Source organism: Convolutriloba macropyga, chromosome 4, assembly GCF_964194025.1.
Source record: "Convolutriloba macropyga chromosome 4, txConMacr16.3, whole genome shotgun sequence".
Lineage (NCBI taxonomy): Eukaryota > Metazoa > Xenacoelomorpha > Acoela > Convolutidae > Convolutriloba > Convolutriloba macropyga.
In genome coordinates this window covers 39,732,210-39,754,855 of record NC_134471.1, presented here as the reverse complement: position 1 = coordinate 39,754,855, position 22,646 = coordinate 39,732,210, and the positions used below count along the sequence as shown (strand labels likewise).

The window sequence follows — 22,646 nt, the reverse complement described above, 5'->3', positions numbered from 1 at the left end:
ATTACATTTGTCAGATATTTGGTCTGAATTTACAGACCATTTGTTTCACATTTACAAACAAATAATCAAGCTAAATAAACAAATAGTCCTTTTCGGAAATCAGCAAAAAAAGAGAAATTGTGAGCAATCTTTGAAAATTGATTGATTTTAACGACCTCAATATAACTTTGTCCTAAAGACATGAGTCAACAGAGAAAATTTAATTAAACAATTAATATCGAATCTCATGTAAATATTGTTTGAGGCCTGTGAATTATCTTCAAAAACAGAATTATCTCATTATTGTGATACAAAATTTTTACTCCAGTTTTTTCATCTTTTTGATATTGCGTGCTTCCATTGTTTCTGATACTCTTTTTTTAAAATTTTATACGTTATTGTGAAAGTTTGTTTTCTTACTACTATTGTGGTTAGTTTTAAATGCACCTGTTCGGTTATAGGTCACTTGTTTTTGAAATAATGTTGCTTTTTTAACAAACTTTTCAAAACCATTTAATATTTATTTTCTTAACATGGAAAAGGTAAAAAGAAAATAAATATCAATCAAGTAGTCACTAGATATAGTAAAAATGGTTTTAATTTCTTCTAAAATTACAAACAATGAGTTCCATTTTTAACGTAAAAAGCGAAGGATTCAAATGTGAACCGAGAAAAATCTACTGCTGGTTAGATTGAGTCGAATACCTATAAATTGCATGGTGGACATTGCTAGCATGTAAGTTGTATGGTGGACGTTTCAAAGAATTCTAGTTAACCAGCCAACGCTAGTCAACAAGACTATGAAGTTTTTTGTTCTGATATTTTGTTTCGTTCTAACACTATATTCCAGAGTTGCTCATATCTTAAAAACAATAGCCATATCTCAAAATAATTTTAAGAACTGTTAAGTACAAAAAATGCAGATTAATTTAATTGATTTGAACCATAACTATTGCAAATTTTCAATTATTTCCATTGATGCCATAATAATTTTACAATGAGATCACCAAACCCAATTTGTTGCGAGTTGGTTCAAAAAATCACAAAAAATACCACAAAGATGTTTCCAATATTTCCGGCCCTTTAAGGTCAATTAAATTTTTCTCAAAATAATTAAGAATAAAAGTATATAAGAAAACAAACTCAATTTTAAGCTGACAAATTACCTTTTTTTAAGCTGACTAAGTGATTATTCATTTTTCCTACTACTTCTTTTATCTACTGTCATGAATCTTTATTATAAGTTCTGGATCAGAAACCTCACAGTGAAGTACTCTACAAATCTAACTTTTTTGATATACATCAAAAGTACATGGAATAACATAGCCTTTTCGGCACTTTACGCAAAATCTGCCCAATTTTCTTTTTTTTATTTGGTATAACATGACTAGGATTATTATAATTGAAAATAAATGTTGATCCTAGAACACAAAAAATATTTCTAATGGATAATTTTTCTTAATTATTTTCTTATGAAGTGTCAATAAGTTAAAAAAAATTGAGTCAACGACATTTCAATGCTTCATTTTTTTGATTTCTGTGATATATAGCGCCTGTTTTAGCAAAATGTTGATACTTGTTTTAGCAACACCAAGTAAAACATTTCGATAACAGTATTTACTTCTCAATACTTAAAACTAATTGTTCCGACCCCACTTGTGGGGGGGAGGAACTATATACTCAAATGGGTTTTTTTTGTATATCAATTTTGGCCGATCTATATATTCATCGCAGGAAAAATGTGAGTGGTATCATTAAAAAGCTGGTCCAGCGTAGAATTCAATATTAAAAAGATTTTTTGATTTTCGTTTTTTTTCGAGGAGTTATCGAGGATTGAACTTTTGTGTGAACTCGGGATATTTGTTCACTTTTAGTGTGAGTTCTCTTCAAATTAAGATGTTTTCTATAAAAATAGTATTTCAAACTTCAATTTTTTGCCAAAAAATGAACTAATTTTGTGTTCCTAAAAAAAGACTAGTTCTGGTCTCATAGGGAGCTTCAATATCAAAAAAATTCGAAATCTATTTGAGAGCTCTTTTTTACAAAAACTTTTCTACTTTTCTTGCTTTTTTAGTCTCCTAGAGACAAGTCACTTTTCATATCGAGGTTCCATTAATGGCGAAACTCCTTTCCAGTCAAATGAAGCCCAATGAATAAGAAAATCGTTTTCAAGGAATTCCTCATGTTTTTCTTTTGATTCGACTCTGAGTTTTTGTAATTTTAAGTGAAATTTTGAATTTCTTCTTGAGGTTTTACTAATTTTTTGGAGTCCTATGGCATGGACTCACTGACTAAAAGTGCAATATGTTCCGTAATGAGATTTAGATGAGCATATCTAGTGCTTTAAGTGGACAGCTAATGGCTGTTAAGACTTTCAAAATAATTTTTCGAAAATTTTTTCGAACTTTAACCAATCATATCCTTATTATCGTGAACTGCAAGTCAATCTCTGTGATGACAGCACCCTCTTCCGTCCTAATGTAACCAAGTTTGACCTAGTTGGCGGTTTTATCTCTAACTTTTAGTAACATGACTTCAATGATATAAGATTTCGAAAAATTTTTTCCGTATTATTGGTTACTATTGGTTACGTATTATTATTATTATTCGAATTTTTCCGTATTATTGGTTACTTTTTAAATCTTATCACACTATCCTAAAATTGACAGCTCCTATTGGCTTAAAGAAGACGTTCAGTGGATCACAGATAAGTTTTGCAGAGAAAAGTCTATGGTTTCAAATGGTTTCGACCTTTTCTTCTCGCACTTCTCTATTGAATTATTGGTTTTTGCCTGATTTTGTTGTTGTTTTCATAGTCATAAGACCTGTTGTGATGTCTTATTGATCATTTATGCATTGCAAACATCCCCATGCTCCTTTGGAAGCATATTTGAGCGTATTTATTGACTTCCATTGAAATTTATTGAGTTTAATGGCTGTTAAGAATTTAAAAATAATTTTTCGAAAATTTTTTCGAACTTTACCCAATCATAACCTTAGTCTCCTAGAGACAAGTCACTTTTCATATCGAGGTTCCATTAATGGCGAAACTCCTTTCCAGTCAAATGAAGCCCAATGAATAAGAAAATCGTTTTCAAGGAATTCCTCATGTTTTTCTTTTAATTCGACTCTGAGTTTTTGTAATTTTAAGTGAAATTTTGAATTTCTTCTTGAGGTTTTACTAATTTTTTGGAGTCCTATGGCATGGACTCACTGACTAAAAGTGCAATATGTTCCGTAATGAGATTTAGATGAGCATATCTAGTGCTTTAAGTGGACAGCTAATGGCTGTTAAGACTTTCAAAATAATTTTTCGAAAATTTTTTCGAACTTTAACCAATCATATCCTTATTATCGTGAACTGCAAGTCAATCTCTGTGATGACAGCACCCTCTTCCGTCCTAATGTAACCAAGTTTGACCTAGTTGGCGGTTTTATCTCTAACTTTTAGTAACATGACTTCAATGATATAAGATTTCGAAAAGTTTTTTCCGTATTATTGGTTACTATTGGTTACGTATTATTATTATTATTCGAATTTTTCCGTATTATTGGTTACTTTTTAAATCTTATCACACTATCCTAAAATTGACAGCTCCTATTGGCTTAAAGAAGACGTTCAGTGGATCACAGATAAGTTTTGCAAAGAAAAGTCTATGGTTTCAAATGGTTTCGACCTTTTCTTCTCGCACTTCTCTATTGAATTATTGGTTTTTGCCTGATTTTGTTGTTGTTTTCATAGTCATAAGACTTGTTGTGATGTCCTATTGATCATTTATGCCTTGCAAACATCCCCATGCTCCTTTGGAAGCATATTTGAGCGTATTTATTGACTTCCATTGAAATTTATTGAGTTTAATGGCTGTTAAGAATTTAAAAATAATTTTTCGAAAATTTTTTCGAACTTTAACCAATCATAACCTTATTATCGTGAACTGCAAGTCAATCTCTGTGATGACAGCACCCTCTTCCGTCCTAATGTAACCAAATTTGACCTAGTTGGCGGTTTTATCTCTAACTTTTAGTAACATGACTTCAATGATATAAGATTTCGAAAAGTTTTTTCCGTATTATTGGTTACTATTGGTTACGTATTATTATTATTATTCGAATTTTTCCGTATTATTGGTTACTTTTTAAATCTTATCACACTATCCTAAAATTGACAGCTCCTATTGGCTTAAAGAAGACGTTCAGTGGATCACAGATAAGTTTTGCAAAGAAAAGTCTATGGTTTCAAATGGTTTCGACCTTTTCTTCTCGCACTTCTCTATTGAATTATTGGTTTTTGCCTGATTTTGTTGTTGTTTTCATAGTCATAAGACTTGTTGTGATGTCCTATTGATCATTTATGCCTTGCAAACATCCCCATGCTCCTTTGGAAGCATATTTGAGCGTATTTATTGACTTCCATTGAAATTTATTGAGTTTAATGGCTGTTAAGAATTTAAAAATAATTTTTCGAAAATTTTTTCGAACTTTAACCAATCATAACCTTATTATCGTGAACTGCAAGTCAATCTCTGTGATGACAGCACCCTCGTCCGTCTTATTGTAACCAAATTTGATCTAGTGGGCGGTTTTATCTTCTAACTTTTAGAAATATGACTTCAATGACACAAGATTTCAAATAGTTTTAAAAATTTTTTTTGGATATACCCGTATTGTTGGTTACTTTTGAAATCATTAACACATTATCCTAAAATTGACAGCTCCTATTGGCTTAATGAAGACGTTCAGTGGATCACAGATAAAGTTTTCTGAGAAAGCATATGGTTTCAAATGGCTTCGACCTTTTCTTCTGGCACTTCTCTACTGAATTTTTGGTTTTTGCCTGATTTTGTTTTTTTTATAGTCATAAGACCCGTTGTGATGTCTTATTGGTCACTTGTGCATGACAAGCATACCCATACTCCAGCATATTTGAGCGTGTTGACTGCTGGTGAAATTTATTGAACTTAATGGCTGTAAAGAATTTAAAAATAACTTTTCGAATTTTTTTTTAACATTGACCAGTCTTGAAATTTTTGTAAACTGTTAGTCAGTCCCAGTACTGACGGAACCCAAATGCTTTCAACTGCAATTAAAATAAATCTTTTTAGCGGTTTTATCCTCAAACCATTGACTATATGACTTCAAAGACACAAGAACTAAAAATTTTGGATATTTTCGTATTATTGGCTACTTTTGAACTCTTATCACATTATAAAAATATTATACACATTATCCAAATATTATTCTAACTAATCCCAATCGCTTGAAAAAAACAATCAGTGGATCACTGATAAAATTTTCAGAGAAAAGCTAATTATTTAAATGGCTTCAAAATTTTCTTCTCGCACTTTTCTACTGAGTTTTGGTTTTCGCCTGTTTTTGTTGTTGTTTTCATAGTCTTAAGACTTATTGTGATCTCTTATTGATTATCTATGCATGGCAAACGTATTTTTCCTGCAATCATGTTATTTCTGAGCGTAGTTATGGATCTCCGTTGAAAGCTTCTAAGTTTAATGCACTAAGACTTTGAAAAAAGATTTTCGAAAGTTTTTTTGAACGTTAACCGATCCTTAACTTTTTTTGGACTGTTAGTCAGTTTTAGTACTTACAGGATCCCCTTTTATTTCTTGTGCAGCTAAATTTATTCTGGTTAGCGTTTTCATCTTTTACCTATTAGTTTTAAAACTTCAATTCAATGCCACGAGTTTTCAAATTTTTTTAAAAAAAATTCGGGTACTTTTTCCTTTTTTTTGGATCCTTTTAAAATCTTATCACATTATCCTATTACTGATGGTTCCCAATGTTTTAGGGAAGACGTTTAACGGATCATAAATAAAGTTTTCAGAGAACAGCCTATGATTTAAACGGCTTCGACACTTTCCTCTGGCACTCTTTTGCTGAATTTTTGGTTTGTGCCTGTTTTTGTTGTTGTTTTCATAGTCTTATGACCTATTGTGATGTCTTATTGATTATCTATGTATCACAAAAATCTTTTTCCTGCCATTGTGTTTTTTTAGAGTAGTTATTGACCGTTAAAAGTTTTTGAGTCTAATGACTGTTAAGACTTTAAAAAAAATTTATTCGAAATTCTTTTGAATATTAACCAATCCTAAACTTTTTTTCGTGAACTGTCTGTCAGTCTTAGTACTTTTGAGATTACATTTTATTTCTAATGCAGCCAAAAATAATCTGGTTCGCGGTTATATCTTCTACCTATTATTTTAAAAACTTCAATGTCAATAATTTTCATATTTTTTTTCAATTTTTCGGGTACTTTTTCTCATTTTTGGATCCTTCTGAAATCTTATCATATTATCCTAATACTGATAGTTCGCATTGGTTAAAGTAAGACGATCAACGGATCATATATAAAGTTTTGAGAAAAGAACTTATGATTTAAATTGCTTCGACACTTTCTGATGGCGCTCTTCAACTGAATATTTGTTTGTTGCCTGTCTTTGTTGTTGCTTTCACCATCAAAAACCTGTTGTAAGGTCTTATTGAAAAAATATGAATGGGAAACAAACTTGTTGTCCCATGGAGGGATGTTTTAGCGTATTTATTGGATTCCGTTGAAAGCTAATGAAATTAATGGCGTTGAAACTACGAGTTTTCTCAAAAATTTCGTGGTCCTAATGTATTTGTTCATATTTAATTTTTTCTGAAGTTAAATTGAAAAAAAATAAATCCCATTGCTGTTAAAAAATTAATTGAACATGGAAAAAAATTTTGTGAAAAGTTCATTTTTTAATGCCTTCGACACTTTTCTCGCTCAATTTTTTTCTTGAAATTGCTGTTTTTGCCTGTTTTTGATCTTTACGTAGCCGCAAAAAGCTGACAAGTCTCTGAAGCTTGTCCCTGAGGATTGAATTAATAGTGTTACCCCGAATCAGTAAGTCAGTTTATAGCCTTTAGTCTTGAGGTTTATTATATACATTTTCAAATAATTTTCAAATTTTTCTGTTTTTGTTGTTCTTTTCGTCAAATTGTTACTTATTTTCGTCAATGAGAGGTCACATCCAATTGATTGTATTTCAAAAAGAAATGTTTTACAGATAATATTTGTCTACGATGCTTTGTTTTTGGACAATATGCGTTTTTTAAACGTTTTTTGAGTGGTCAATTTTTGTATTTCTTTTTCTCTTCTTTCAAAACAATCGAGTAATAACAGGTGCCAATGGTTTTCAAATATGGCCAGAGTAAATTTATTTAATATCTCAGTATAAATCCTTCAGCAGAATTAGTAGAAATAACGATTGAATTAAAAAAATACATAATATTCAGATATTAGCTAATGATTTTAATGGGAGCAAAAGTTTGTGTTTTCGCAAATCATTTGAAAATTTTTGAGTTTTTCTTTTGTTCATTTCTATGGCTTAGTCTAATCAAAGACAAGTCCTGTATAATTTTTAGTATTGGTTTTGTAATAAATTTTTTGTAATTTATCAAGGATCATTTATTTAAAGTTAATGATTTTTAAGACTTTTGAAATTTCTTGTTTTAAAAAATGTTGATTAATTTTAGACTTTCGCCTCATTGATCGTTCTCTTTGTTGACTTGTAACATAGTCTCATTAAGAATACTTTTCAACCGCTGTATAGTTAGGAGAAAGTAAATTTGAGTAGTTAAGGATTTATCTGAGTGCATTTTGACGTTGTTACTATGTGCTTTTAAATTTACATATTCAGTTTTTGCCGTGAAATTTTTGTTTTCGCTAATTTTTTTGGTTGTTTTTTGTCTTGTAGTCTTGTTAAGGTCAGATCTCAGTGGCGCTGTAAAAAGACATGGCATTATGTTATTCAATTAGTAGATAGGTTGTGTAACCATTGTTTTAAACTCAAACATCTATTTTTGTTATTTCTTCATTTGGTTGACAATTAAGTCAAAAATGTAGATGAGCTCGGGTCATCATGTGCGAACGCACATTAACGAGCCGCCTTGTTTATTATCAATTCAAAAACCATTCTCTGATAATGTTTAAAAAAACTGAAAAACCGTGACACACAACCACGCCAGCATAACTTCTCTTGTTTTCTTGAAACTCCCAGCAAAAGAGTAAACCGATTGAGAGCAATCTTCAAAATTTTGCATAACTAAAAATTTATAGCTTAAAGATAACTTTGAGTTAAATTAGAACAGCAAAAATTTATTGCAAAGAGCAATGGAGTGAGTTCACTTGTTTTCGTTAAACTGATGTCAAAAAAGCTGAAAACTTTGTTTCAGCCTTAAACTCCTATAAACCTCTGTTCAATTAACTAAAATGCACAAGAATGATCGGTGAGGTAGTTAAACGATATAAATAAATTATGTCAGGCGATCCATTTTCAGTCTTTTATAAAAGCATTTTGCTTCAAGGCTATAATGATTAACAGGTTTTGTCCTTGTTTGAAATATCTGTCAATTATTTGTTTTAGCCCTATAGTGACCTAGATAATGCCTAATTTATAGCAGTTCGGTTTTCCGATGACAACTTTTGATTTGATTTTCAATGAATGAAACGCGAGCTATTTTAAGAAGCATAGTATTCTTTACATCTCAGAGTTTACGCCTAAGACAACAATTATTAATTCATGCAATTATGGTCTTTTGTATTTATAGCATCGACTTTAAAAACTAGGTCAGCTTCATAGCTTCTGAATAAAAAAGCACTAAATATTATATTGGCTTTCCATCAAAAACTTCAACATATCTGTGCTACATGTCACCGAGAACAATTGACAACTGCAATAAATATGCAGCTGTGTGTGATTAAAAAATGAGAACTTTCCAAATTTGTTTCACGAAAAGTTCAAAAAGTTAATTTTTATGTTATAGGACTTTCAACATTTTTTCAACACTCGATAGCTAAATTTTCAGCGTTCGAAATGTAATCATCGTGCTCACTTAGCTTGCTGTAAAAACTTCGGCACCAAAATGAAACTTTAATAGGTTTATTGAAGAAAAAATCGTTCACACTTTGAAAAACTGTAAGCAAAGACTGAAAATAATTATAGAACGTGGACCCTGTGTAAAACCAGTCGAAGAAGACATGTTGTTAGCTGCTACTTCATTTTGAGTTGAAGGTGCATGCGTGGTTGGGAGTTGTGAATAAATTCCACGGCCGTTTGCATAATTTGCAAAAAGCATAAATTCTCCCTTGATATGGGTTAATAATCATACAATTAAAAACGCAAAAAGAAAGGGGTTAAGATGCATTTTTGATTTCATGGACAAGCAACATCATCTGAGTGCCTAATTCGAGGGGTCTGGGCAATATAGAAAATTATGCTAGATATTCAACAGATTCATTTACACATACCGCTCACTGCATATTGTGATGGTGATTTCAAAGATGGACACCCACACGAGTGTGATTAGAAGGACCATTTTGAGCACGTATGTGGCAGTGAACCAGCCCCTCTTGTTAGTCAGCACTTTAAGCAGAGGATGATGCAACACATTCTTCACATTCCGATAGGAGAGTCTGCACGCGTTCATGTACTTCTCCTGCAGCGCCTCGGGTAGAAACGGTAATACCTGGAACATGATCGGTAATACCTCGATTCGATCATTACTAGAAGTCAGGCGACGATCATATTTTAGATGGCGAATTCAGCAAAGAATTTGCTGGTACGAACCTAATAACTAAACGGCCTTTTCCATGATTACCAGGAAAACATAATTGTCTAAACAGAACAAGCATAAGGACTTATGCTCGCCTAGGAGAAAGTCGTAAAAACCGCGTACAAAATTGCTCTAAATTGAATAGAAATAAGAAACAGCTCAGAATCGGCCATAATCTTTTTTTATCTTTGCAAAACATCCATTAAGGTTGTCCACTCGACTGCTAGACAGGTATCTTTTAAAAACCTTTCATTTCAATTTCCTTTTCCATTCATTTCCTTTTACAAAACGACCAGAATCGTTCCAGTAAAGAAAATAGATACATTACTTTCGAAGTGTTTAGGAAATCATTTGGACCTATCAGCAGTGAGCTTTGATGTGTATTGTTCTGTTCTTTAATTAACATAAAAAAGCTCGAATTTTTTTTAAAAAAAAAGATCGACTGATTACAACCCGAATTATTTTTCGATTGCAACAGTTCAATATTCGACCAAAACCAGCCCCGGCAATGCTGTTCGTCCATTTAGAACATTCAGCTGTTTCAATCGTTTTCGATTTAGACAAATTCTTAGTTAAAAGATCAAAAATAAAAGCTGCGTTTTTGATAATCATAGAGTAAAGTTAGCAAATAACGGTAAAACTTTGATTCTAGAGTACTCTCAATGGAAGCGGAAGTAAAATTAGCTCCCTTTGTAGTTTACAAAAATTATTTCTGTTGTTTTAAGGGTGTGAACTTCCGGCAAGTGTAATCAAAGTGAAAAATAGAAGCTTATTTCGGGCAATTTATGATGAAAAAGGCTGAATTTTAAAAAAATTTAGCCAAAATTTTAGACATAACAATTAAATCAAAATGGGTAACAATACTATTTGTCTCTAAAATTAAAATCAACAGTACTATTGTTAACAATTTTTACGAATTTTAGCAAAATTTACGAAATTTTAGGCGAAATTCCGGAAAATGTGAATAGAAACATCGGAAATCCGTTTATTATTCACAAAACTTCAAACCTCGATAACTCCCTGTAAAACACGAAATTCAAAAAAATCTTTTTATTTGCATATGCTACGCTGGAGTGGTTTTTTAATGATACCACTTGACTGTAGACAGGCTATCTTTTAAAATCCTTTCATTTCAATTTCCTTTTCCCTTCATTTCCTTTTCTTTGCATTTCAAAATACATTTCTTTTCAAAAATTGTGTGATATTTAAAAGATATCTGTGCATTTTTAAGGGTCGTTTTGTCACATATGAGAATTGCTTGCTGATCATAAAATGACAGGCTGACCATTCATCAAGTTATTCAGACAACCTTCAATGGTAGATCATATATTTCAGCGATGTCTCTTCGTTGAAGTAAAAACAACCATTTTCATTCCAAAAAAATTGTCAAAACAATTTTGGAGCAAAACTCAAAAATAGTCAACAAATAATTCTCTATGAAAAACATGACGTTCTGTGTTTTTGTTTGTCAAAAAATTGCTTTTTTAACGTATTTAATAAAAAAAAATTCTGGCAGAAGAAACGAGCGACATCGAATACCATTTCAAAATTTAAAAGCTCTTTTTTGAATTTTATTCATATAAAGCCAAAAATGAAAATTTTCCAGTTTATAAACAATGTTTAAAATTCTGTTTGAACTCGAAAACGATTGCTTTTTGATAGAAAATTAAGAGAAATGCAACGTCGAAGTGCAAAAAATTTTAATCAAATCACTGCAAAATGTTAGATGTCTAAATTTTTGCACTGACTTGAGTTGCTTTAAATAGGAAAAGTTTTGGCAAAAGTTCAAGGTATGCATCTCGACAGAAAACCGCTTCGAAAAGTAGAGGACAACAAAGTCATTTCCAACTGTTTATATTTAAAAAAACTTTATGCTCTGCCCAGAAATATTTGCCCTAAATCTTTCTCGAAACCCACGTTTGTTCGAAATTGTTTCACTAATTTTTGAAAGCCTAGTTCAAGTGGAATGTTTGCCTATTGCCTATTCAGAATGAAAAAATTGTTTAGACAAATTTTTAATTACACATTTTTGCAGTTTAAGAATTCATGCTATGAATACTTCAGTACTATTACATTTGAAACAACTTGCTGTCAACCAAACTGAGTCTATACAACTTTATACAAATGCGTCGATATCGTCCGAGCGCACATGATGTTTCACATTGCACAAGAGTTCATCAGTGAAATAGAATTTTCAGTTCGTCAATTAAAGTATGGTTGAATATATGACCCCAAGATCTCTCCCTGAAGTAGCAAAGAAAAGTTTTCAATTCAAAAAACTTTTTTGTCAAAACATTTTGGCAGCAGTAGTCGAAATTAGTCAAAAGACATCGCTATAAAAAACTTGACTTACTTTTACTTCAGCTTCCTAAAAAAAAGGTATATGCTTGGCAAGTATTAACACGGACACTCAGGTGGAAGAGAACTATATCAAAAAGAAATTACAGAAATTTAGTAGTCAGAAGTTTTGAGTGTTCATTTTTCAAAACTAAATTGAAGCATTGTGGGGATCAGAGAAAAGCGGAAAACGAATTTTTCCTGGCTTCTAGAAATTAAAAAAAAATCGTTTTGTGAGTAAACTATGATTTCGATTTTGTCAAGTTCAGAAATAATGCAAGGTCAAATTGCAAAAAATAAAGTAAAATCCTAATTTTAGAAAAAAAAGTCTAAAAATTTGCATTGATTTGAATTGCTTTCATTAGGAATTGTCTTTAAAAGACTTCAGTGTATCCACCTGGACAAATGACCACTAGGATAAATAAGTGTCACCAAGTCAATTCCAACAGATTATCTTTAAAAAAGTAATTGGTTTGCCCCCAAGTTATTCTCCTTAATTATTTCCAAAATTCCACGTTTGCTCAAAACTATGATTCTTCAATTTTTGCTCAAAAGCTAAACATTTTTAGATCGAACGGAAGACTCACTTTATTAGAATGGAATTTAAAAAAATGTGGTCAATAATTCAATTGTGTTTTTGCAAATTATGCAAAATGTTAGCCTATTTACTGTGAAAACATAGTTTTGTGCTATGATACTTCAATACTCTCACCTATAAGGATGTTGTCAACAAAGTCAAGTTGATAAACAATTTTGGACAGGCCTTGAAAATTTTTGGATGCTAGCGATGTTCCAATTTGAAATTCATTAGGTTCTGGCAAAAAAAGTCAACCATTGAATGCTAGAAAGGGTCACATCCGTCATTATAAATTGATTAACCCGTGAGTAAAGGGGACACGTTTTAATTTAATAGCCCACAATTCGGTTAAGAAGCCATTGCGTTTCAAAAAATTTCTGATAATCAAAAGATATTAAATTTTTTTGTCTTTTGTTAGCGCTGCGAAGCGTTAGCAAGACTTTTATTGGTTTGCTTTCTTTTAAAAAGCAAAAGTTTTTTGGTTTTTTTTACTATTGGTTAATCAAAACATTGGAGAGGTTTTGAGCTTCGTCTTGTTTTTACTTTTACTGTTTTTACTGTTATTTTACTTACTTTCTGTTTGGGCCTTCGTGCCGTCTCATCAGTTTGCCTCATAAATGACACGTCCCATAAATTTATTAATATTACAACGCAGAAATTTATTTTAAAAGTTTCCATCTATGGTTTTCCGGTTTTTATAACCTTGATACTATTAATTTTTATAAAACTTAATTTAATAGGTTTCTCTAATAAAAACTTCTTCTGGTTTTTTATCTGGCATAAAAGATCTTAATTATTGCTTCCAATTGATAACTAAAAGTTTTTCATCCGGTTTAATTTATTTCCAAAAAAAATAAAAGGTGTTTCTTTTTTTAACATTTTTTATTATTCTTGACTTATCACATCAGTGACCAGTCAAATAGGCTTTGTAATTGTAGCTTAAACAAATTTATTAATTGTTTTATCTTAAAAAATGTTTTTTCCTAAATTTTTTGACACCACTCGTTTTCCAAAATTTAGCGGTGGATGCACAGATTTTGCCCAAACTTGTTGTTTATTAATTTGTGTTGTTTTTTGTTCACAAAAACAGCTTTAATCGGTTCAATTTTTCTATCTGCTTAGTTATTATATGTTCTTTTTTTAGTAAATTTTGACTCCAAAACTAATCAAAATGGTCAGCATAAACTCCTGAAAACAATAAGTTATTTGGATAAAAAACAATTTCTCGGATACACAAAACCATTAAAGTTTTGGTTTGGTTAACAGCAATAGACGAGATTGCAATGCTGAAAGAGGCCAAAATAAAGGAATAAAGTGAAAGCAATTATAAAGGAATTCAGAATATCAGTGATTATTTGACAGAGACAGCTAAAACTTAACCGGAACAAAGTATTCAGACCAAAAATTTAACAAAACTAACCTAAACTGAATAAAAAGCCTATAAAATTTCCAGTTGTGTGCAGTATGCGCAATCAAGTTGTTTAAAGGAAACCTGTTTTTTTAATGTTTTACAACTGGAGCAAAATTAATTAGATTTTTGCTGATTCTTTAATCTTTTTTCAATAAAATTATGTAATCTTCAAATTTCGTAATCTTTATTTTTTTGTTTTATGATAAGAATAATATCAGAATCTCTTGCAGAAAAGGAAAAAGTTGATGAAAACCCATTTTGAAGAAGTTGGTATAAAGTTGCTCCAAAGATTATGTAAGCTTCCATAATTGAAAACAAACTAGGCTGAGGTCCCAGAACGAGAATTGGCATGTCAAGACCGACTCAGACATAATATGGATTTTTCCTAGCCGTCTCAAACAACAAATCTTTAGGTTCAAACTCATGTGTGTTCAAAAATAAGTATACGAAACGCCATGATAAGCAATTGTTCTTTTGAGTGAACTTAATTCTCTGCCTGTGCGTTCTAAAATCAAAACTGTATTGCGCTTTTTGTTACGTTTTAACTTAGCTCAATCTTGAATCTTATTGATTTCTTCAATTATAATGGCCAACCAAAACGATACCCCTGACCTCAAGCAACTCATACAGAGCATCCCAGATGGGGCAACAAAAGAGGCAGTGCAGGCAGTACTGGACCGCCTTGTGGACCATGAAAGACAAACAGATGAGAGGTTTGAAGACCTGGCCGATTTTACAGAGAGACTGGATTCCAGGTTAAGGGAGCAGGAGAGGTATACACGCAAAAACTCAGTGATAATAGACAACCCTCCCTTTGATGCGGCCAAGCCAACCGCTGAATGGCTACCAAAGCTGCTAGAGTTTTTAAACAAACTAAATAAACTTTGTAATGTTTCTATAACGGAAAGCCGTCTAACTGCTTTTCACATATTACCGGGCCCTGAAAAAATGCCTGCTGGCATTACTCCGTCGGTGATTTTTAAGTTCACTCATTTTCGAGACAAAGACGAGGTGTACAAAAGTAGAAGGATGATTAAACACATGTTCAATCTAATTAACAATAGAAAAATTTGGATGAAAGAGACCTTGCCACCACTAGATGCCTTTGTCGAGAAACTGGCTCACATTAAAAAACTAATTGCAGTTACGAATAATTGTAAAGTTTCAGTGATGTGTAAGAACAATAAGGGTGAAAATGTCTTTGTGAGGGTAAAAAATGCTCTAGATGTTAATAATCTAAAAAACCCAGTGATTCGTGATGTTCCTAACTTTTCTGGTGCTAACGCTGTAAAACTCAAAGCTAACCATGTCGTGGCTCAAAAAAGACAGCTTGATAAACAGGAAAGGGAATTTGCGGCAATGTCCCCTGAAGAAAAAAGACAACACAGTTCTCTCATTGATGGTTTTTGAACTGCTCAAATTTGTTTTGAAGCTGTAAATGTTCAGTTATTGACTATCCAAGGTTCTGACAATTAACAAAGTCTTGGTTATATTACTCTATGAAACACAACACTTGATTTTAATAAATTTGTGCATAGAGCTAAAGAATAAAGAAGTTACCAACGGGTGGATATTGTAGGATAACTCGTACTTAAAATGAAAGAATTTTTTTTAACCAACGTAGATTGTTGCGACTTCCATGACAATCTTCTATAAATTTTAGTGATGTCCTTTAATCACCTTTTGCGACTTCCGCGAGAGGAGATGATGATATGCATCTCTTGTCTTGTAGATTTTTTGTGCAGTATGTTGCGACTTCCGCGACATTTTCTGCCAGTTTAGGGAACCTATTTTTTCCTGTTGCGACTTCCGCGAGAGGAATATCTGTAACTTTGATGTTTGAGCATCGAAAACCATTAAGAAATTTGTTGGGGAAATTACGTATAATTATTAAACCCTTGCTCTGATCACAATGTTTTTAAGGTTTATTTATCCTTCTGGTTTTACTCGGACAAAAACTCAAAAAAATGTTGAAAAAACAATCAGATTAGAACGTCAGTGCACAGAAAATGACAGGAAAAACAATCGAGCGCTCGATTTACCTACAGAATGAATATTATGTCCCTGAGAAAGAATTACGATCAACTTGAAGTATACCTTAATCAATTACCAGATGAACCGCTAGCGTTATTCCTCACGGAAACCAGATGTTCGGATTAAACCAATTTGGAGGGATATAGACTCCCGAATCTGTCTACCTTGGTAACATGCAACAGAGATAATACAGGTGGGGGGTAGGGATTTTCTATTCCACTCATACTAAACTACTAAAAACTATTAGAAGCAGTGTTAAAAATGTGCAAATTCTCAGTGCTATTCTTCAGAGTGGTCCTGAAGTGCTAATAGTAACAGGAGTTAATAAGTCTCCTAATTACCCTTTAGACGAATTCCTAGCTCTGCTAAGCGATCACATGACAAAACTTAAATCAAAAGAAGCTACTAAACATGTAATTTGCGGTGACTTTAATATAAACGTCTTCCTAGAGGACCGAAAAGTAAGCAAACTGATAGAAATGTTGTCTTATTTTGGATTTCTGCTGAAAAACAACAAAAAGGCTACCAGAGAAACCACATGTAGCAAAACTTGCATCGATCTATTTTTCTCTAATATTGAAGGTGTGTGCAATGTGGACAAAACCGCTCTTTCTGATCATTATACAGTCAATTTCTCAGCAACTTTTTTTGCAAACCTAGACACGACCGCGGCCTCGAAATTTATAAATTCACAGTTTAAGAAGCTCAAAGAAGAGAAAATTTGGAAAGAAAAAAATTATCTAGTCCACCTTGAAATTAAAGAACAGCGTTTAATGATAGAGTCTCTTGATACTGATCAGTTAATTGAGTGGCTTCAACAGACAATTATTTCTTCCAAGGAATCAGTTATACCAACCGTTCAACAAACTAAACCACGATCAACTAAACAATGGATCACAGCAACAATTCGTAGCCTCGCAAACAAAAAAAAGGAGCTCATAAGATTATATCTAAGAGATAATACAACTGAATCAAAAAACAAATATAGAATTATCTGTCCTAAAACAAAAGCAGCCTGCAAGTTAGCAAAGACAAATTTTATGAACAACAGATTGACAGCAGAAATGGGTCACAGAAATTATTCAAGATAGTCAAAGATTTAAATGGTGATAAAAATAATGAACAAGAGTGCACCGTAGACTGCCATGACATGAACTATTTTTTTACTATAATTGGAGAAAAATTAGCTATGACAAAAAACAAATCAGCTGATTTAACAGATATTCCAATACAAAAACAGACAACGATTTTGCAGGAAATAAATGCGGATGAAGTCTTTGAAACAGTCAGACAGTTAAAAAATAAAAATTCCTGTGATATGTTTCAGTTATATAGTAGCCTGCTGAAGGCCGTTAATCTGGCAACATGTGAACTATTGGCGTCAGTTTTCAACAAATGCGTAGAAAAAACCTACTATCCCAAAGTTTTAAAAACGGCAAAAGTAATACCAATTTTCAAATCAGGAGAGAAAGATAACCCACAGAACTACCGACCTATATCGCTACTACCAGTAATAGGAAAAGTATTTGAAAAATTAATCTATGCCCAAATAAAATGTTTCCTGATTCAACATAATATATTGAGCGAAAGACAGTTTGGATTTAGAAATAAAACAAGTACAGTTGATGCTATTGCAATACTTAATGAACATATCAGATTAGGTCTCGACTCTTTGGATGAAACGTGCAGTGTTTTCCTAGATTTGACAAAAGCTTTTGACACTGTTGACCACAATCTTCTTTTATTAAAATGCGAAAGGTATGGATTGAGAGGTTGTGTTTATCATCTCCTGAAACCGTATCTATCTGATCGTAAACAATTTGTGCAGACTGGCGACAAGAAGTCTGCCGTTTTAGATGTTAAATATGGTGTCCCACAGGGGTCCGTTTTAGGACCACTTCTTTTTCTGCTGTACATAAATGATATCGAGAGAGTTTGCCAATCAAGCGAAATCATACTTTTTGCGGACGGTACAACTATTTACTCTTCTACTAAACTTAATAATGATGACTTGCTAAACGATCTTGGCAGGTTGTGCGATTGGTTTGACAGAAATAAATTGACAGTAAATTTCTCAAAGTGTAACATGACGTGTTTTGCAAAAAGAGAGACTGTGAGAAGATTACAATTACAAGGAATAACGTTGTTTAACAAAGAGAGTACAAAATACCTTGGTGTACACATTGATAAAAAAACTAAGCTTTAAAACGCACATAGAAGAAATCAAGAGCAAGTTTAAAAAAACGATCTATTGTTTCTACCAATACAAAAATAGATTCAGAAGGGATGCTTTGATTAAGTTATACAAACTCTATGTCCAACCAGTTCTTCAGTATGGTGTACTAATTTATGGTTGCGCAGGCAAATCGGAGCTTAAACAACTTAACTGGTCACAAACTCACACAATCAGGATAAAATTCGGACTGAAAAAATTCAACAGCGTCCACGATGTCAGAGAGAAATATAAACTACTGACACCAATGGAATTGCATCTGTACGAGTTGTTAAAATTGATGAGTAAGAGTTTAAGACAAAGTTCTGACTGTGGAATTGGATCACAAATCTTCAGAAATGATGAAGTCCGCAACATTTAGTCTGATGAGAAAAGACTAAAGACCGTAAAAACCATGAGGTTGACGACGTGCCAACAAAAAAAAACTCTTATGTACCGAACAAAAAAATTGTTTATTTTTTTAGTTACTCTAGACAAAAACATTGTAAGAGAAATTTTAGTTGTAAACGAATCTGCTCTAGTTAATATCCTACATAACTTAAGAGACAATTACATTCAGGGAAACGAGGTGCTGACGGGACAGTTCTGGTAAATTGATCAGTAGCGTAAGGTAACTTCTTTATTCTGCAAGCTTAATAGGGGCATCATCCTATGGACAGGCTCAGGCCTTTTTGGTGACCTCTCGAATGTGTTGTATATTTATACACTAGTTCGGAAATAAATTTTTATATATAAGTAGATCCAAACCTTTGCACTTTCAATTTTAGAGTTCTGTGCGCTCAGCAAATTGTTGTCCGGTCGCCAGACCTTAATGAAACTTTCTGTGCATTCGTTCTGCGCTCAAAAGCGCGAATGTGCAAAAATATGTTCATTCAACAAAAATTTTTTGCGTTCACCAGGCGTCAAACAATTTTATGCGCTCTCTGTTCGTTCAAAGGTGAGTTTTGTTCAAAAATTCATTCCTTTTCAGACTTTCATGCGCTCCCTAGACCTTTTTTGGTCCAGCAGACTTTCGTGCACTGAAATATTTTTGTGCGATCTTTGTGTGTTCAAAAGTGAGTTTGTACAGAGTTCGTTTGTTCTAAATAAGTACATCGAAACCTCGTACGTTCATGTCGTGCGTTCATCAGCTTGTCGAGAGTTCCCGGAATGTAGTGAACATTTTGGGAGGTCTTTGTACCTTCACCAGAGAGTATGTGTAGAAACTTGATCGTTCATCAGACTTTCAAGCGTTCATCACATTTTGCGCGTTCACAATATGTTCTTGCACTTGAGTTTTTCATCCGCTCCAAAGTGTCCTTGTTCAGATTTTTTAGATTCACATACAGGCTGTGTATACAATTTTAATATATTCATGGCTTGTATAGATAATTTTGGGTGATGCTTGAGATATGCGGCCTTGGTAGTTGGAGACTATATAAAGGATTTTAAAAAGTGCTGCCCGTCCAGTTAGTAAAGCGTGCAGTTCAATAATCCAGCAATGTTCTATAAATCTTGACGTCAAATTGTTCTGTACAAGGCAAACTTTTTGATGCAAGTATTTCAACGTTTGAAGTTTTGAGGTTTTGCCATTTTAAAGTCAGCTGAGTTGAGACTAGCTACGTGGAATTCTTTCAGTTGAGCGAGCACTCTATTTTTAGCGCTGACTCGTCATATGAGCTCAACTGTTTTGGTCGTTTTCTTTAATTCAGAATTTTTTTAGTTCCCAAGGGTCTATGCTTTGAAGGATCTCAAGGGTGCGTTCAATGTTGCTTGTGTCCAGATTCTGATGCGTTAATTCGTGTTTCAAGGTCATGTTATTTAATTTGAACGCCACCTCCCTTGGGCAATCATTTTAGTCTAGACATATTGATTTATGATCTGGCACCTCAACTTTTTAATTATTGGCATAATCCACAAGGGGACATTTAGAGACGAAGGGCTCAATGCGGCCACGTTGAAGCAATTTGAATAGATAGAAAGAACACTGAAGATTTTCCTGACCTACAGCAACAGAGGCAACGAAACATACCTTTTTCTCTGGCCTTGCATAGTTTAAGAAGTAGCTGAGCATCTGGAACTCAGCCGCGTCTTCATTCTGGATGAATCTCCTCTTGAGCAGATAGTTGTTCAGCACTATCAATTTGTTTTTCACCATTGTCTCGTAGTACGTCTGTGCAAACACTATCGCCAAAATCAGGGCTAAGAAAATTGCCTGAAACCACCAGTAAAACAAGTACACCATTGATTCGGAAAATTTTGTCATGATAAATTCTGGCGAAAAATGTCTTAATTCTCTGTAGGGGAATTTTTCTCTTTTAACACCATACACAAAAAAAATTCTGTTAAACCAGATCTTACACAATGATAAATTTCTTATCAAAACCTGGACGATAATTTTTTTCAGATTCAAAATTCTTGATTCAAAATTTTCAAAAAATCATGCTGGGTTCACCAAGTAGCACTTAACTTTGGCACTGAACTCAAATATTAAACTATCCTAGAAGTTTTTAAGCTGGATTTCTCATATTTTCATCTCTCGATCTGTAGCGCAATCGAGTATGCAAAAATGGTTTTCTCAAAAATATCGTTAAGTTGCTAGATTTGCACCAATAACTTGAACTAAAGTTTCCGGTGCTCAAACGCTCTCAAATGTAATTGGAGTTGGTTTTGCTAAAGTTTACAAATAGCACTGCAAATTAAAATTACTAATCCAATCGTTTTTCAGACAATGCGTCCTTGAGCTGTGGTCGAATTTCGTATTATCAGACATTCAAGAGTAGTTATCTTGTGGAAATAGAACCAACTTTTTCCACCTGACACATCAAATTAGTGCCAGTAGGTATGAAATCTGCCACAGAACTATTCTCTTGTATAGACAGTAATATCTCTGGCTAGCCCGGGTTGACTTCATAATTGAAAAAGTTGTAAAATTACAACTTCCTATTATGTCGTCTATGAAAAGTTGTAATCCCAGAACTTTCATATAATGAAAGTTGTAAATTAACAAATTCTTAGAGAAATCCACGGCTAAAACAAAGCACAAATAATGTGTTTCAAAAAATTAGCAAGAAAAAAATTGGAAAAAGTTACTTGTGTAAGTGATTCAAGCAAAAGCTCGCTTTTTAAAACTCTTCAAAACTTTTTAAAACTTTCAAAATTTTCTTTTCGAGGCTCCCTTTTTTCAAAACCTAAAATCTGTCACATTTACTTCAATAGCGGGTTATTTTTAATTAAAAATGGATGTGGCAGCATTTTTGTTGTTTCTGCGCGTACTCTGAATATGACGAAGCACATGGCAATGACTACAATCTTGACAGTCTCCATCTCGTTAGTGACCACAATGTCCCCGAAGCCACTTCCAGAGATGGCACTGGTCACGAAATATACTGAGAGCACTAACTCATTCCCCTTAATCTGTTCACACGGCATGTCGAAGTACTGGCTCTCCCACTAAAAAAAATACACATGCCGAGGAGGTTTTCCACACACACTTAAAAGAGTTAAGGTAAATTTACCTAACTTATCCTAATTTTCAGGTAAATTTCTGGCTTGGTTAAGGTAAAGTTAAGGGAATTTTTTAATTTTTAATGTTCAGGTAATTAATTAAGGTAATTTTAAAGTAAGTTAGAGTAAAATTTAAGGCTTTTTAAGGTGCCCACCTTGCGCTCCCGCTGCAATGATTCCCGAAATTCTTCCCAACTTCCCGCTAGTTTTGTGCGCGCACTTACGGTGACTTTGATGAAAACCACAGTGGAAAACTTATTAAAAAATTGTTTATAGTGGTAAACATGTAAGTTTTCACTCCTCACAGTGAAAAAAATGAAAAAGATTAGAATCTTTGCGACAAATATAAAAACAAAAACAAAAATTTCGTCGTAAAAATGGGAACACTTACGTATTTATTATGTTTGTAAATAATTCCAATTCAAAATTTATCAATAGGATAACTTAATAAACACGTTCTCAATTATTTTTCATTAAGAATTCACTCTGAATTTACTATCCTTATGGCGACATACGTACGGCACTACTCGAATTCTCTTATTTTATCAAAGAGAAGTTTTGAAAATCGCTTTTTATTAAGTCTTTAAAAAATTGTCTTATCAGTGGACATACGTCTGAAAAAACTGAGCCTCAGAGAGTGACCTTCAGCTTAGAAAATTCTGATACGAGCTTTCTTCGCTTGTTAAAGACGCAATAGATTCTAAGTCAGTCAGGTCATTATTTAGAATTGTTTCCAAAAACCAACAATTGAAGTTCATCAGAACAGACTATTATCTTGGTCAATCTCATCATGCTATGAACATAGCAATCTTAATCTTGTTTTACGTTTGTAAAACATTACAGAGACCAGAGTGTAAGGTTTTAAGATCTTAAAGACAATTAAGAAATAATGCAAACTTAGTGAGATCATGCACGCATTTGCAATAACTATCGAGGTACAGAAATGTGCTGGGACGGAAAAACTGTTGATGTCAAAGCAATTAACACAATTA

The 22,646-nt window shown here is 32.9% G+C and overlaps 1 protein-coding gene across 1 annotated transcript in view; it reads right to left on the bottom strand.

Annotated features, from left to right (window-relative positions):
- Positions 1–21,596, bottom strand: part of LOC142338427 (uncharacterized) — a 109,512-nt gene extending 87,916 nt beyond the window's left edge. The window contains exons 1-3 of the mRNA XM_075388187.1: positions 21,424–21,596; positions 20,180–20,362; positions 9,272–9,489 (exon numbers count right to left, since the gene is read on the bottom strand). Coding sequence (XP_075244302.1) covers positions 9,272–9,489; positions 20,180–20,362; positions 21,424–21,579 — 557 coding nt within the window. The 5' untranslated portion in view covers positions 21,580–21,596. The remainder of the gene's footprint in view (positions 1–9,271; positions 9,490–20,179; positions 20,363–21,423) is intronic.
- Positions 21,597–22,646: the final 1,050 nt, after the last annotated feature.